Raw genomic sequence first — 17,455 nt, forward strand, 5'->3', positions numbered from 1 at the left:
GACACTTTGTTGGGTTGTCGCATCAGTGTACCCAATACTGGGTGTCAGACTCTAGCAAACGGAGCATCTTGAACATGTGTTTCAGGAGGAGTATGATAAGTACGGCATCCGCATCCAAGTGAAGTTTCGCAGCAATGCACAGATGCATGAGCTCACGCCTCACCATCAGAGCGGAGGAGAGCGCAGTGTGTCCACCATGCTGTACCTCATGGCCCTGCAGGAGCTCAACCGCTGCCCCTTCAGAGTGGTGGACGAGATCAACCAGGTAAACCCTTAAAACGGTTGGATTCCAGAATTACCTAGTCGATTCCAGCCAAAATGTTCCTTAAAGGTGCTTGAATGTGCTAGGGGTGTGAATCTTCACTGGTTGCGAGAACAAATTGCGGTGAAATGGTCAGATACACACAAATGTATGTACTAAATGACCGTCTTGAGAGTGTGCACGTAAACCCCGCCGTGACTCGCGAGTGAACGTTTGTGCAACTGCATGTAACCGTATCAGTGTTCGCTCTTAAAGTGACAGCTGTCGAATAAACTGCTGCTGTCTCTGAGTTTCTCTGTCTTGTGTTGTTTGATGAACCTTTATGACACTCACTGCTCTTGAATGACTTACTTTTGCAACCTTAAGTGTAAGGATTAATCTAATTTAATTTTTTCAGGGAAGACCAATATTAATTTACATTTGATTTCTTATTAAATGTCTTTAGTATTTCTTATCTCAATACTAATGTTAGACCTACCTGAAAATTTGTCTTTAAAAACAAAAATGCACTGCATGATCAAATATTTAGGTGAGATAATTATATACATTTATTATACCGTATACATTTATTTGGGAAAGATGGCCTACAGTAGCCTTAAGTTATCTCATTTTCTAAAATGAACACTTGGTGGTTCTTCAAGATCTTGACTCTAGCCTATTTCTACAGTTTTTTTTCTCAATACAGTTAATTTAGAGTTAGTTTCATTTCTACAAATGGTGCAAACTCTGCAAGATTATAGATAAAAGATTCCCATTACCCTGCCATTCTGTGATCGGCAATCGGCAGATCATGATCTTGGTGATCGGTAATCGGCCCCAAAAATGCTGATCGGAGCATCTCTACAAAGAAGCTGTCGAATAGCGGTCTTTCGAATCGGCTTTGGCCGCGACTCTGGAAGACTTGGCGTTAAGCTTTTCTTTGAGGAAAGAACAAAGACGACACTGAAGTTATTCTTAAAAAAGGAAGATGTGTTCAGAGTTTTGCCGACCGGATACGGCGAAAGTTTAATCTATCAACTAGCTCCGCTTCACCTTCTTCGTTGCTCTGGTTGGTTGTAGCGCTATCCTATTGCGTGCAGAGGGAATTTGAAAGACAACCGTTTATCCCGCCCCTCAGATTGAGCAATGCCAATGGTGTGTTCCCAGACCCAACGTCTTGATGTGGGTCTGGCTTGTCAGGCTAACTTGATGTACTAAAATAACTAAAAAGGAAATAAAAGTGATAAACTAAAACTAATTAATTAAAACTATTAATAAAAACTATAATAGGATCTCTATAATACAAAAATAAAATAAAATAAAATAAAAAAAAGCTACATTTTTGAGCAAAAAGCTGAGAAAAACACATTTTTGTCAAAGACCACATCCAGATTGGATTCATAACGATCAACACCCCCAATGCTTGCACAGTCCTATAGCTTGTCCTGGGTTGACATTTCATTCAGTAACATTAACAGCATTTTAATCAAAAGTGCCTGATGTTGATGATCGCGTTTTTATATTTGCATCTTCTTACATGATACTGCTTGTTTCTGCGTCTTCTTCACTGTGTTTTGATCAGGAGATTCAGTACTCTTTCAAAAGTTGCATAATAGTGGCCCCTACCATATAACAGTGAAAACACAGAAAGCTGGAAATTTCCATCAATGGCGGGGAAAGATTTAAAACCAAAACTGAAAATACTACAGAAACTTTACATCATTATTTAGACATAAACTTTGACAATGAAGATTTAGCCACTGACTGAAACAGATTTGTAGGAGAACATGTATAGTATAGTTGTGGTATTTCCTTTCTCCATTCCTCAGGTGGAGTGTGTAGGTGCGTGTCACTCTTGTGTTTGATTGGTGTTTGTTGTTTTGTGTGCAGGGGATGGACCCGGTCAATGAGAGACGAGTGTTTGACATTGTTGTGAGAACCGCTTGCGGTGTGAACACGTCTCAGTATTTCTTCATCACACCTAAGGTTAGTTTACTGAATATGGCTGTGTGACGTGTTCACTGATGTGGGTGTGTAATTCAGTGTGTGTGTGTGTTTGTAGCTGCTACAGAACCTGCAGTACGCAGAGCAGATGACCATCCTCTGTGTTCACAACGGACCCCACATGCTGGAGCCAAATAAATGGAACGAGAAAACCTTCCTCAGACGTGCCAAACGCAGACCCATTTCCTGAAGTTCAAGTAAACTTGCTAAATGCTGAGCTGTTGGTCAAGTTCTTGTTGGACTACCAGTTCATATGCTGTTCATGAGTGCCTTAATATGTGTAAAAAATGTTTCGCGGTCTGATGAAAAGATCTGTTATTATAAATACAACTGCTGTTTCCTTAATGTGTAGTGTTTATTTTCACTAAAGGAAGAATCACTGGTATTATTATTACTGCTTATTCTTAGTAACACCCATCCAAAATATTAATCCAAGATATTTGACATTTAAATTTGACAAAAAGTCAAGGCTGGTCAAAATGATTGAGCTGGCCAATCAAATCAAAGAAGGTGAGACTTTACCGTTCACAGATACGATATACCAAACATGTAGCGCGTTGCTGCAGTTTTTAACGGTGAAAGAGTGCAAGATAAGATGCAGAAACAGGAAACCGGGCAGGACATATCAAACAGTACCTCCCCTTTTTTTTAAATAGCCAATAGCGTTGCATTTATATGACAGCTCGACAAGAGCCGTTGAGCTCGGCAAAGTTGCAGTTTCTCCTCCTAATGTCCTCCATATCACTATATCCATAAAACATTGTGCAGAATTAAAATAGGTCCGATGTGTCAACTCGCACATATTGTGTCTCTGGACCGGAGCTGCGGCGGTTCGCCTGACACTAACGTGAAACCAGACTTCATTCACCCCAATGGAAAGCACATTTACACTGTCTGAATTGTTCCCTATCCCCTATATAGTGCACTATGGGCCGTTCACCATGTAGGAAATAGTAAATGTGTGAACAAGTGACTGATTTCAGCCTCAGCGTCTATTTATAATGTAGGGGGCGGCACGCTTCAGATTCTAGAGAGCATTTGATTGGACAGAAACTCTGATGAGAAGTGCAGAGTGATCTCATCAAAATCATTGATCCATATTGGCGGAAGTGAGAGACTTATATTTTCGAAATCTGTCATTGTTTTTGAGCACACTAGCTTATAGATAACAGTAAGACTAACAATCATACTAAAATCCAAAAAACATGGGGACTTTAATATTTGACAATTTTATATGTTAAATTATACTGTCTTGCATTGACAATATAGGCTGTCATTTACATATAACTACATGGAGATATTTTAAATGAAAAAATATCTAAGATTTAAATAAAGATTTATTCAACACGTTTCAACAATAGCCACTGATTCGAGCAGTGAGGCAGTTTTATGTTGACAGCACGTTGTGCTATTGTTTTGTGATAATTTATGAAATATTGAAGTCAACTCGCGTACTGTTAACTGCCGGAAGCTAGTTATTTTAGTCAAAAAATCTTATATGGATATTTTTCTTACACAAACACTATCGCTTTGCTTCAGAAGGACCACTCGAGCCGTGTGGAGCAGTTGTATGATGGATAGATTGTGTTAGTCTTAAAGAAGAATGTCATATACAACTAGGATGGCTTGAGGGTGAGTAAATCATGGGGTAATTTAAATTTTTGGGTGAACCATCCCTTTAAAGCTCTCATTTTGCACAAATCAATCTTAGAATTAACTTATTACACCAGTGCAGCACAAAACAGTACAGGACACATTTTAATGATATCTCTGTACATAATTTTATTTACATGATACAATTTCGCAGTAATGTCGGATAACAAGATTATATGCGCAATACATATAATAAATAAAGATGGTTTGTACAAACTTGCATAACTAAAATCAAAATCAGAACAGATGGTTAGTTTTACTGTGTAAACTGACAAAGCTCTAAAATAAAACAGCGCTGTGCAGCCAGACCCAAAAAACAGGAAACGGACTGAGCCTCAGATTCAAAGATGGCATTCACTGAGTAAACTAGTCACATACTCACACTGACTCACAACACAAGCACACTCAAAGGGCTGATTAAATGACACTAAACAATACCATTAATTTCTTAACCTGATTTAACACTCAATACCCACTGAATAGATCAATCACACACACACACAAGAAAGGTGAATTAGAGAGTGGGGGGAAAAATGAAATGGACTTCTAGTATGTGGTCAACTGTAAAATACTCATTTCACTAACCATGCAAAACACCCACTTAAAAAAAAAAAAAAATTCAACTCTCTGAACGAGCCCAGGAACCATGTTTTCATACATTGGTGTCACATTACAAATCAATGAGAAAAAGAAATAAAATAAATTCACTTAAAATGACTTGAAGGGTCATGTGGGAGGATCAATAATTGTTAGTTAGTTGCCATGTCTAACCCCATCCATACTGGACACATGGTTGCTCAAAATCGATCATGAAGTATTCTGGTCTGGCTGCATTAAACAATCGGAACTGGATTATATATTTTTTTTTCCACAAAGTCCGTCAATGGTTAAAAACAAAAATCTTTTTAACATGAAAGAGAAACCCAGCATCACTCCAATAGCTCAATGACTCGCGTAGGCTGATGCTCAAGCAGAAAAGTGGTTGATAAATGTCGAAAAGGCTGACTCTAATGGGAGGGCGAAACGTTCGACCCGGAGGAAACAGAAGAGCGTCCATTTGCTACATGAGCCAGCCATGCACTGTTGCTCTGACGGCGCTCGGGTCAGAGCGGTAACAGTCTTCAGAGTCCCGCGTCATGAGACCAACCAGGAGACACGATCACAAAGTAAACTAATGACGATCACGACGGACAGTCAGCCTTTAGCACAAGATTCCAGGATACTCCGAAACGGACACGTTAGGCAACGTCTCTGGCTTCATACCTCTTATAGAATTGTTTTGTTCTTTTAACTTGAAGCTCATATACCAACAACAGAAAGCAAAAGAAAGATGGAAACAAAGTGATCACTCATGCATTGGCTTAGAAACGAGATTCTTTCCCATACTGGAATTTAAAAAAACTAGTCTTTAGAATCACAGGTCAAAGTGCGAGTCCTTTTATCTGATCTCTCGCAAAATCGAGGTGAAGACGGCGAGAGGTTTATATTCTCTGAATCTTATCGGCGACCACCACGGGGTTCTCTTTGCGGATCTTGGCGGCAGCCTCTGCCTTGTAGTCGTAGGGGCAGTTGTGCTTGTCCGAGTAGCGATGAAGTCCACAGAAGAGATTCCCACAGCGGCAGTCGAACCCTGGCGAACGAGACATCGGCATCAGAATGATGGATGGAGTGTTTATATGGAGTGACGTGTAGGAACATGCTGGTTCTGCTCACCTGTCAGGCCGACCTTCTTGCGGCACATGAAGCATCTGTTCTTCTTGGGTTTGGGGGCGTCGGGCGTCTTGGCCTCTTCCCCGTCAGCCGAGCTCGGAGGTGCAGCGGACGCTGTTGGCTGAGTGACGACTGGGAAGACATGCACAGGATTAGCATCCCCAAAACAACTACATGCCATAGACCCATAACGCGTCCGGCATTCGCTTGTTTGTGGTCTTTTCATCTTCAGTGTGCAGGCATTTTTTGTAACTTTCCAATTTTAATTATTTTCAGTCCTTCCAGAAAAATGTGGATTTTGTGATCGTTGCGGGCAAAATTCCTTGATTTTGCGGCACGTTTTCTTAAATGTGATGGAATGCAATGAAATTGCAAAAACTGCGGTTTGATTCAACCAACACCCTGTTCTCAATAGGCTACCTTAAAATGTTAAGAGTATACTACCTATGATAAGCAAGCATAGTACATCACAGAAAGTGCTGGGAATATTTAGTTTAGAATATTTAAGTTCTCATCTTGTTTTATTTCAGACCTTGATAAACACATGGCTCAAACTTAAAGAACATTGAGTCAAACAAGTTCTGTAGCTTTAAAAAAGGAATACGCTACAACTTCTGTTAAAATGAATAAATAAATAAATAAATAAATAAATAAATAAAGTGTGCTTCCTGTTTTACAGAGGCAGCTATACAAAACAGACATCTGTTAAAATAAGTGCTTCCAAAGCACAATCTTTTAAATGTACATACTACTAATATACTTACAACTGTAAGGTTTTTGAAACTAGTATGATTTAACCCACTGGTAACAAAAAAAGTGCAGTCTTACAACTGTAAAGTTGCTTTTTGATGATGTTCACGTCACGTAATTACGTCACTTCATAACGTTCCCATGGCAATGGCTGCTCGTGTGAAGTAAAAGCAACATTTTTCCACTTTCTGCTAAGATATGTGACTTTGTTGCAACGAAAATGCGGGGGATTGTGAAATCATGCAAGATTTTGCGCACGGAAATCGGCAATTAATGCGAAGTAAGTCCGCCGTATTTGAAAAAGTGTGGTCCCCGCATAAATATGCATACTTTGGCTGATTATGCATTGAATTATGTGATCACATGATCGCGTTTTTCTGGAGGAACTGTATTGTGGCTTTCACACCTAGACCTTTTTTGAATTTCAGACACAGACAGGGGAGTATTTTTTGGTGAAAATGTCTCCGCTTAAAAACCTATGGAAGCTTGTTTTCCACCACAGAATAAAAAAGGTAATTTACATCTCGCAACTGACCTTTTTTCGCTCAGAATTGCACAATATAAACTTTACAATCCTGACTTTTTTTCTTGCAATTCCAAATGTAAACTCTGCGAGTTTAAATATCAATTCTGAGAAGAAAAATTGTGAGAGAAAAAAAAGGCAATTATCTTTTAAATCGTTTTATTCCATGGCGGAAAAACTCAGTCGGAAAGTTTATCAACGCTACTTGCGAAGCAAATAAAGTGGATCACTTTGACTGCAAGAACCTTTTGTTTTTTAGCAAATAAAACCAAGATAGCAGTCAAACAATGCAGCATTTTACACAATTTGCATGGCTCTAAAAAAATATTATTAAATTATAAAATGTTATTTTATTCTCTCGAACCAGTTAACCAGAATCTGACCAACAGCCCATTGATCATGCAGTCACAGGTCAAGAAAAGTTCAGATTTCTAGAATCCAATTGCCTCAAATAGTAATGCCATCTATCAGGATGTGCTACCAATGCTTTACTGAGGTTAAAAGGTATAGTTCACCCAAAAATGAATAATGTTGTCACCATTTACTCACCATCAAGTTGTTCCAAACCTGTATTCATTTTTTTCTGCTGAACACAAATTATATTTTGAAGAATATGGGTAACCAAACAGTCAATGGACCCCATTGACTTCCATAGTATTTTTTTCCTCCGTACTATGGTAGTCAATGGGGCCCATCGTCTTTTTGGTTACTTCAATCTTTTGTGTTCAACAGAAGAAAGAAACTCTTATAGGTTTGGAACAACTTGGTGAATAAATGAAGACATTCATTTTCGTTCTGCAGGTTCAAGGTATTTGTATTTGTTTCAGTGTTGTGTAAGCAGTCGGCACGGTGATTCGAATGAAATCTTTAGAATTGGCTGCAGAGAGGAGTTTGCACTTAGCTGGTATGAGAGAAAATTGCTTAAATGAAGCAGTGTTCAAAATAGCATACTAGTCTCAAAGTGCGATCACATTGGACGTTTTGTTTGTTTGCAGAATTTCTCTAATGTCAATAGTGCCGATGTATGAAGCAAACCAAGCAGCTTTATGTTGGCCAATACAGCGAATTCACAAGCCTAAACGGAACCCGTCTGCATGTTGAATAATGAACCAGAAGCATTGAGCTGTTATTTTGAACATATCCTTGACTCCTTTCAAACTATCAAGTGTTCAGACTTTCATAAACATGTTTAAAGTGGTCTGAACGCAGCTTGAGAGTGCCTGAAACGGGTTGAGCTGAGACACTTCCTCAACAGAAATACCAACCTGGTTCAGGAACTTCTACTTTCGGCGAGACCGCCTCATCTTCACAGGAAATGCTCATCTCCGTCATCTGTTGAGTCACCGGAAGGGCAGCGGCGGTGCTGTTGGGCGACTCGGCAGCAGAGGAGTTGTTTAGTGTAGCTTCAATGATCTGGATGGCTGAGGCTTCAGAGGTAGGACTACTGGTGACACTGCTAGAAGCTGCTGGAAGAGACCAAATCCCCTTAGTGTTAATGAGACGCTCGAGGAACACATCGATCTTATGAACACATCCGATCGTCCGTGAAGATTTTCAAAGAGTGGAAACACGTACCCATTGTGCTAATAGGACTGACTCCACCATTGTTCTGTCTTGTTATATTCTCTTTGTAACAGACCGAGCACATGCCATTGGTCCGAGGGTTGCCATAGAAACCACAGCCGGTGGCACAGAGCATGGGCACGGGGCTTTGATTGGTCTCCTGGGCCATCTCTCTGAATGTGGGCAATTCCTATAGACAACAAAACACAAGCACCATGAATATGACAGCGTGTGTGTGTGTGTGTGTGTGTGTGTGAAGTGAGAATCAAAGACTGCGACTGGCTTCATTAAGAGGATTTACGCCAACAAAGGCGCAATGTTGCCGCAGACTGGGAATCAGATTAGGGGTCACACGTCTGAACACTTTTTTGGCATCGGTTTGGAACGAGCCTCATCTTTGCACGGAATCACCTGATTCAAGACGATTCCTGCAAACTCACGCCACAGATCATGTTTAATTGTTTTACAATCAGGCTGAGCTGAATTCATGCAAGACTTCCTGGAAACCCAAACACTTAACCAATCCAACCAATAAAATGCTTCATTAAACTACATGGTGTGGTTCCATCAGAAAAGGGAGAAGGGACGTCAGAAGAACAGGATTGTCAGTACTAAGATCTGCAATGAGAAATAATGCCGTGCATCCACTAGGAAAAACATTTAATCATATAGAACCAAAAGTTTGGCTAACAAGCTCTAAACGAGTTTATTTTCTGACGAAAGCACACATTCATGAGAATGTCCTAGGCAAGTGGTTCTCAACTTTTTGACTCCAAGCCCCCCCTTTGTCCAACACAATATTTGGTAGTTCTGATATGTACTTCTGGGGCCTTAACTGGACGTGCAAATGCCTAAATGTGAATGTGCAAAATGTTCCTTTAAATGATTTATAAAATGTCTGTATATACAAATTTCCTAAATGCATCTATCTTTATAAACTGTGGTTGATCTTAAAGGGATCGTTCACCCAAAAACGAAAATTCCGTCATTAATTCCTCGCCCTCATGACGAGCCAAACCTGTAAGACTTTCGTTCATATTTGGAACACAAACGAAGATCTTTTTGATGAAATCAGAGCTTTCTGTCCCTACTATTTTGACACTTCAAAAAGTTTATAAAAAGATTGTAAAACTAATCAATATGAATGGAGCGGTTTAGTCTACATTTTCTGAAGAGACTTGATGGCTTTATATAAAAAGATTTAATTTAGGCTTTTACTTCACATATAAACATTGATCAGCAAACATAAGCAGAAGCTCAATCGAACCTTACTTGACTCGGAGGAACAAACCTTTTGCATGTAGAAGCTCAAACGTGCTGCGTAACACGAGAATGAACCTCATTGGTTCTTGTGGAAGCTCAAACGTGCTGCATAACTGGTTCTGAGAATGAACCTCACTGGTTCTTGCAGAAGCTCAAACGTGCTGCATAACTGGTTCTGAGAATGAACCTCACTGGTTCTGAGAATGAACCTCACTGGTTCTTGCAGAAGCTCAAACGTGCTGCATAACTGGTTCTGAGAATGAACCTCACTGGTTCTGAGAATGAACCTCACTGGTTCTTGCAGAAGCTCAAACGTGCTGCATAACTGGTTCTGAGAATGAACCTCACTGGTTCTGAGAATGAACCTCATTGGTTCTTGCAGAAGCTCAAACGTGCTGCATAACTGGTTCTGAGAATGAACCTCACTGGTTCTGAGAATGAACCTCACTGGTTCTTGCAGAAGCTCAAACGTGCTGCATAACTGGTTCTGAGAATGAACCTCACTGGCTCTGAGAATGAACCTCACTGGCTCTGAGAATGAACCTCACTGGCTCTGAGAATGAACCTCACTGGCTCTGAGAATGAACCTCACTGGCTCTGAGAATGAACCTCACTGGCTCTGAGAATGAACCTCACTGGCTCTGAGAATGAACCTCACTGGCTCTGAGAATGAACCTCACTGGTTCTGAGAATGAACCTCACTGGCTCTGAGAATGAACCTCACTGGCTCTGAGAATGAACCTCACTGGTTCTTGCAGAAGCTCAAACGTGCTGCATAACTGGTTCTGAGAATGAACCTCACTGGTTCTTGCAGAAGCTCAAACGTGCTGCATAACTGGTTCTGAGAATGAACCTCACTGGCTCTGAGAATGAACCTCACTGGCTCTGAGAATGAACCTCACTGGCTCTGAGAATGAACCTCACTGGCTCTGAGAATGAACCTCACTGGCTCTGAGAATGAACCTCACTGGCTCTGAGAATGAACCTCACTGGTTCTGAGAATGAACCTCACTGGCTCTGAGAATGAACCTCACTGGCTCTGAGAATGAACCTCACTGGCTCTTGCAGAAGCTCAAACGTGCTGCATAACTGGTTCTGAGAATGAACCTCACTGGTTCTTGCAGAAGCTCAAACGTGCTGCATAACTGGTTCTGAGAATGAACCTCACTGGTTCTTGTGGAAGCTCAAATGTGCTGCGTAACACGAGAATGAACCTCATTGTTTCTTGAGAAAGCTCAGTGTCAAATTAAATCTGTTCATCATATAAAGTGATAATTTCTCTTCAGAAAATTTGGACTAACCCGCTCAATTCATATGGATTAGTTTTATGATATCTTTATGAACTTTTGGAAGCACCAAAGTGGTAGTTTTAGCTGCTAATGGAAGGACAGAGAGCTCTCAGATTACATTAAAAATATCTTAATTTGTGTTCCAAAGATGAACGAAAATCTTGCGGGTTTTGGAATGACATGAGGGTGAGAAATTGGGAATTTTTTTGGGGGAGGGGGGGGGGGGTAAATCCCATTAAGATCAAGCGCAAATCAACTCCACCTACAGAACTGCCATAAACGTCTTTAAGGTTGAGAAGACGTATAATACTCATAGTCAATGAGCAAGGTAATCCAAGCACGCTCTCAGAAAATGCATGTGCCAGCATGGCTAGGCTTTTTCTTTTCTTTTAGGAAATCATTGATACTAATTATTTCTGGCGCAATTACAAAAGTGTCAAGAAACCCCTGTTTTATCGCCGCTCATTCACACCTCAGATTTGAAAAAGACTCAAGAAATGGACGCGTAAAGCTGTGGGAAAAGTAGGAGTGTAGAGGGTGGGAAGAGGGGAGACAACCAATAAAACACAGACCTACAACACGCTCATTTACAGACAAATTAATATTTAAATGTGAAAATTCTACCAAACAGTTGGGTGCACCTTGATGCATTTTAAAAATATAACTATGACAAACTCACAAAAGTTATCAGTAGAGACTACTAACAACTACCAAAAAAACAACTACCAAATATGTTCTGATAAAGTATTCTTACAAACATCAACATAACTTTCAAGAGAAATTGGTCTATATGAAAAATGAGGAAGAACATTAAAAATGTCTATTTTCATTTTGTTTACGTGCACTACAAATCGCTGAACAAATGACACACATCAGTTTAACACAGAAGGAATAAAGGCATAGTTACTTTTTTTTTGTCCATTCTTCTTTGAATTTTCGGTCTACATCATTGTCTTGTGGGTATCAGAATAATTTGTCTCATCGCCTTCATGATCAGACGTACCGTTGTATCAATGTCCTTATTTGCAAATATATATTTCAATTGAAGACATGAGATGTGCGCATTCACAGTGCTGGTTCATGTTTGGAGCACTTCTGCAGTATATGAAATATGTCCATAAAAACTTGAAACGCGCTTGCTCCGGTCCGGATATGAACTGTGATCCGAGAAGCGAGTGTTTATCTCATTGCATCGTTTCATACAGAAACTGCTCTCATGTGCACTTCGCGTGTTACATATTATATATTGTTACAGTCATATTTTCAATGTGTTGGTAATCAAACTCCAGCTCTGAATGCATCGTGGCAAATACAAACACTTTTGTACTAATTTACTGGGGAAACAGCCGTTATGGCATGTATCTAAATGACAACGCAAAGCTGACCCGTCAAAAATCAGTTAACGTTGCTTTTTAAATATATTGCCTATTTATCTTTACATTTTTTATAATCTTTACATTTCATTTTATGCAGTTAACTGAATTACTGGTATATGAGCACCAAGACGTATGCATGCTCTTCATTTGTCATCCGCATAAGAACTTTCACATCACTTTCTCCCTTTATAAATCCAGATTTTTTCCTCAATATTGACATAGGATAAAATCCTTGGTATTTAGGTTCAAATCCAATCATACAAGTGTTTTATGATTCAGGGTCAATTTAATGTTGTGCATCTTTATATTAGAGCATTTTCATTATATTCGAGTTATTAAGACTTATTGAGAACCACTGTCCTAGGTTGTTTGCCATTTTTGTACTTTCTAGGTAACATTTTTCGAATTTCTCAATGTTTAATACAGCGGTGAAATAAGCCGGGAAAAAAATAGATTTTCCATACAGAATTTTCCTAATTCCTTTATGATTCACACTAAAGAATTTGATGTGGATCAGAGGCTGTTTCGGGAACGATTCACTGCTGGTTTGAACACAATTAGTCCAAACCAGATTCACCAAATCTATTTTTAAATGTACATTTTAAACAATTCTGCTGTGTCAAATGAGTTCAAGATTTAAAAAAGCACTGAAAACTCAAATCAATAGATATTGCCATATATATGTTGCGATATGTAAATAAGCATTCGTGTGCTGACAGTGTGATAAAGCAATAAAGTCCCCATAGAGTGACAATTATGCTCGACAACTGTAGTTGCTACTGTATAAATAAACCCGGCAGTACATTAAAAACTTTTTTGTATCATTAAAATGATTGTATTCGCCCTATTATTTGTAATTATATGAACTATATAAAATAGTGATTTTCTTCATTATAATTTTATCACCACATTACGCAACACTATCCATTTAACTTTTTAAATGGTGTTTAACTAGCCTGACGTCGTCATACTCAATTCTAGTCAGAATATGAGTCTGATACTGCTCCGTTGGGCTGTGATTATGGGGCGTGTTTCAACTGAACCAGGAAAGATCTCAATTGGATAGACCTACAACCAATCAGAGCAACGGAGTGACGCACAACGTTAGCTGTCAAATGTCAACAGAACTCAACTGAACACAGTGAGTGTTGCCATGTCCGCGGGTTGAAGCGACCCCAATTATGTGATATACAGATCCAGGAATGCGATTTTTAGCTGCCAGCCCTGCCAAAATAACATATTTTACCCCCCAAATGCCTTTTTTCCCGGACAACCCCCCCTGGAAAGCTATTGGGCTTGTTTTTGGCTAGTTTTGAGGAACGTTAGCAATTGGGCGGGTTTTGTTGTAAAAACTTGGCAACCCTGTCTGCACGCACGCTGGAATAAGTAGCCTAACGTTAGAAGAACAAGATTAGTGTAAACGATCTTTGCCGGTGTGGTAAAAAAATAGTTTAAGGATACACAGAGTACTTACCAACACGATCATTTCTGAGAGAAATAGTAAAGGTGAACGCATATACGAACAAGTTCTCCTTTTAGGATTAGAACAAATTCAACCCAAGTGGCTGTTGATGACGTGGATCATTACGTTGCGGTTGATCATCTGTCCATCATCGTCTAAAGCCCGCCCTGACAATTTCATTGGTCCGAACAGTTTCTGTTCGGGCATAATTACTCCTCTACCGATCAATTCCAGACCGAACTGCCCGAGTAAAAATGTTGTGGGCGGGGCTAAGTTCGGCTGGCATCCAGGCTAGTGTTTAACATTTTGGCTGTATCAAATAATTCTTAATACCAATTGCACTGGAATCAACTACTAAAACTACTATTGTGACCATCCTACTCGGATGAAGTACGACCATGTTGTGTTGATGGGTAAATGCTGACTAGCTGTGTAAAATGTAAATATATCTGTAGGTGGAACAGCTGGAACATTCTGTTCAAGCAGAGGCCGAATACAGCAGCAAACCCCCATCCAAACCCCCGAAGCGGAAACATTTACACAGACGCTTTCGAGCAATGAACCTGAAATCTGTCAGGAGTGACATGTCGGCGAGGGGCCCCGTGGGGCCTCTTGTTTCCAAGTAAACAAGATTGCAGCATTTCACCTCCGCCTTTTGGCATCAGAGGTTTTCCCCCAAAAATCCACCACATGGCCTGCGTCACGTGCGTGTGAGCCTGCTGCCCTTCGCACTCGCTCACACGGACGGCTGGATTAGTTTTCATCCGTCACAAGGGTGCAATGTGACATGTTGTCCTGAACAGCCTCCACTAGTGTGTCCCGACTATAAATACCCCCCCCTTCGTCCTACCTGCCTCCATTACATCACACACATCTCTAGTAGGAGCTGGTTTGCATAGCACCCTCCTCCCTATGCATGGGCTCATATATTCTGATAAAGCCAAAAATGGCTAAGCCCTAATAGGGCTGTTTTTTCCTTCTTCTTCAGCCGATTCCCATGTGTGTTGGCCATCTATGTCCATTTATACCTGTCTGGGTGACAGCAAATACACGGCATATAGGGCAAAACAAAGACATGAGAGATACAACAAGTCAAATATTTGAACAAAAGCAAACCATTAAGCTAAAAACACACCATAAATGGAGAAAGCCATCAGAAAACCGATCACTCAATGCTCACGTGTTTCAATGCACCAATATATGAAGCATTTAAACGACATGTACAGCTTATACAAAGTCTAATAGTGCACTTTACAATGCAAACACGCCGTGTGTATGTTATTCACCAGTATGTGTACTTTTATACATTATATATAGAGCTATATTCGCGTTTGAGGCCTCATAATGAAATCCACTGAGTCATGCTAACATTAGCATCATGGCTAACAAACACACAGTGGCATATAAAGCACGAAAAACACTCAACACAACAGCTGCTGCCCTCAAACTGTGTGTGGTGTTCAGTCTGAGGGGTTTGTGATTATGAATGAGTGTGGATGGATGGTCATTTAGCTGTTTATCTACTTTATATCTGGGTCAGGGTGAATATGCTTTGTGTTCTCCTTTGTTTCAAACACTCTTCCTGTTTGAGCCTAAGCACAAACCTTGATAATTAAAAAAAATTAACCATCCACCAACACAACGCCAATTCACAACAAATCAGTCAAAATATTGAAGAACAAACGGTGGGGAAATTATTTGTTAAAGACGTTTATTCATTCACTCAGTGATAAAGATACACACACGAGCTAGCTTTATGTTTCATATATAACATCTCGACCGACACACAAAACAACCCCAAATAAACCCGAAAACACTACAATTGAGAGTTAATTAACCGAGTAATGATAATAATACATAAACAGACAATTCATTGTATCTCAATAAACACTCGAAGACAAATACGTTAACGTTACATGCAGCTACCAGCAACAAACGAGCTTATTTGTCATCTCCGCAATCTTGAAAGACAAAACCCGTTTAAATGCGAAGCAAACAGCGCGTTACGAATAAAACATGCGTGTTTAAACAAAAAGGCTGCGGTTTTCGTATCATATTTCAGCTTTTAGGTAGAAAGGAACAACAGGCTAATTTCACTAGCTAACATGCTAGCATCAGCTAACAGCCATATTTGGTGAAACTCGCCAAGTTAATCAATTTAGACTAACAACTAACACATTACATGTCATTATACCAACGAATAACTCTGGAAATAAAGATATTATGCGTACTAGCTGGTTATTTCACCCAAACGAATCATATTTTCCTATAACGTTAGCATGAGCTTTTAAAAGGTTGTAATGTGGGGGGAAAGTGTTCTACTTGCCTTATATGAGTAAAAAGAGAAGCTCCCGGAATAAAGAGACTATATATTAAACCCCTCGCGTTGGTCTGTGCCGTTAGTCCGCTGACGTGTGTGTTTCGGTGTGTATGTGTGTTTTTCTGGCTGCTGTTTGTTGGTTTTCTTTAATAGTGGTCGTGACGTCACGGTGATTGACACGTCCGCGGGGCGGGGCCAACTGCGCCAGTCACAACAAGTTTACTGTACAAAAACAACCTTCTGCTCTGAAGCAATAGCTCTTAGTGCAGTGGGCAGGGGTTGCATTGCTTTGTCATGATTGTCAAATACTGGATTTTGTTCACTACAGTTTGTGGGAGTTGTATGGACGAGTTCGTCCTTAATGTGAAGATGTTTTGAGACAAACTGAGGCAGAAAAATCAAATGAACGACTTGAGACAAGTTGCACTTTTTCCCTAATGATTTCCAAATTAATTCGGAGTACTGTGATAGTCCTGATGTTGCAACAATTCCCAAAATATCAGTTTGCTGATATTAGCCATCACCAGGGTCGGGAAGGTTACTTTTCACTTCACTACAGATTACAAAATACATGCTTTAAAAAGTCATTTGTAATGTTTTTCATTAGATGACTTAATCTAAATACTTTAGAATGCTTTGGAATACTAAGGCATGTAACACAAAGGGACCACCAAACATAAGACTTGGTTTTCCTCTGCATATTATCATCAGTTTTTCACAATATTCTTTCATAAATATTGATGCTCAAGAAGGGGTGTGCAAACTTTTTGAATTGGATGAATGGTAAATTGTACTTATATTGTCCTCTGGGAAATATGAAGTTATTAGCTTCTGAAGAGAAGTAGCCTACTAAATGGAAAAAAAATATGACTTTTATACAAAATAAGAACAATTTCAAAAGTGTTCACCCCCTGCTTTTAATGCAATGTGTTTCATGGAAGCTTGTTTCCGCCACTAAATATAAAAATAAAACCGGTAATTGTTGTAAATCTTTTTATATCTCACAATTCTGACTTTTTTTCTTCTATTGCGAGTTTGCATCTTACAATTCTGACTTTTTTTCTCAGAGTTGCGTGATATAAATGAACAATTGCGTGTTATAAAGTCAGAATTGTTTTTCCCCGCAATTCTGAGAGAAAAGGTCAGTCTTTTTTTTATTATAACTCGCAATTACAAGTTTATATCTCACAATTCTCAGAAAAGAAGTCTTATTTTGTTCAAATTATTAAATATTGAGCATGTTCTGCAAGGGGTATGAAAATCACCAATCGCTGTTTACATTAATTGCCCATTACAGTTTA

General features: G+C 39.5%; 2 protein-coding genes across 5 annotated transcripts in view; one reads left to right on the forward strand and one right to left on the reverse strand.

Annotated features, from left to right (window-relative positions):
• The window catches only part of smc5 (structural maintenance of chromosomes 5), a 21,095-nt gene extending 18,507 nt beyond the window's left edge, over window positions 1-2,588 (forward strand). The window contains exons 22-24 of the mRNA XM_079804512.1: window positions 86-265; window positions 2,132-2,227; window positions 2,304-2,588. Coding sequence (XP_079660638.1) covers window positions 86-265; window positions 2,132-2,227; window positions 2,304-2,435 — 408 coding nt within the window. The 3' untranslated portion in view covers window positions 2,436-2,588. The remainder of the gene's footprint in view (window positions 1-85; window positions 266-2,131; window positions 2,228-2,303) is intronic.
• On the reverse strand, window positions 2,584-16,329 carry zfand5b (zinc finger, AN1-type domain 5b). Of its 4 annotated transcripts, none has more exons than XM_079804560.1 (5): window positions 16,161-16,329; window positions 8,457-8,634; window positions 8,147-8,347; window positions 5,612-5,740; window positions 2,584-5,528 (listed from the first exon to the last, which is right to left on the reverse strand). In XM_079804560.1, the coding sequence occupies exons 2-5, from the start codon at window positions 8,611-8,613 to the stop codon at window positions 5,380-5,382; spliced, it is 636 nt and encodes a 211-aa protein (XP_079660686.1). In that variant the 5' UTR covers window positions 8,614-8,634; window positions 16,161-16,329; the 3' UTR covers window positions 2,584-5,379. The 4 variants fall into 4 exon arrangements, with proteins under 4 accessions (XP_079660686.1, XP_079660687.1, XP_079660684.1 ...); XM_079804561.1 differs by having other exon boundaries at window positions 3,982-5,528; window positions 8,147-8,344; window positions 16,161-16,320; XM_079804558.1 differs by having other exon boundaries at window positions 3,982-5,528; window positions 11,904-16,270.
• Window positions 16,330-17,455: the final 1,126 nt, after the last annotated feature.

This window comes from Gobio gobio, assembly GCF_949357685.1.
Source record: "Gobio gobio genome assembly, chromosome: 22".
In the NCBI taxonomy this organism is placed as follows: Eukaryota; Metazoa; Chordata; class Actinopteri; order Cypriniformes; family Gobionidae; genus Gobio; species Gobio gobio.

Bases quoted from the DNA above. Each gene is read 5' to 3' on its own strand.
- zfand5b (XM_079804558.1), bottom strand. The intron at 8,348-8,456 runs GTACGTGTTTCC...GGTCTCTTCCAG, and splicing joins CAGTCCTATTAGCACAATGG to CAGCTTCTAGCAGTGTCACC. The intron at 5,529-5,611 runs GTGAGCAGAACC...CTCGTTCGCCAG, and splicing joins CAAGAAGGTCGGCCTGACAG to GGTTCGACTGCCGCTGTGGG.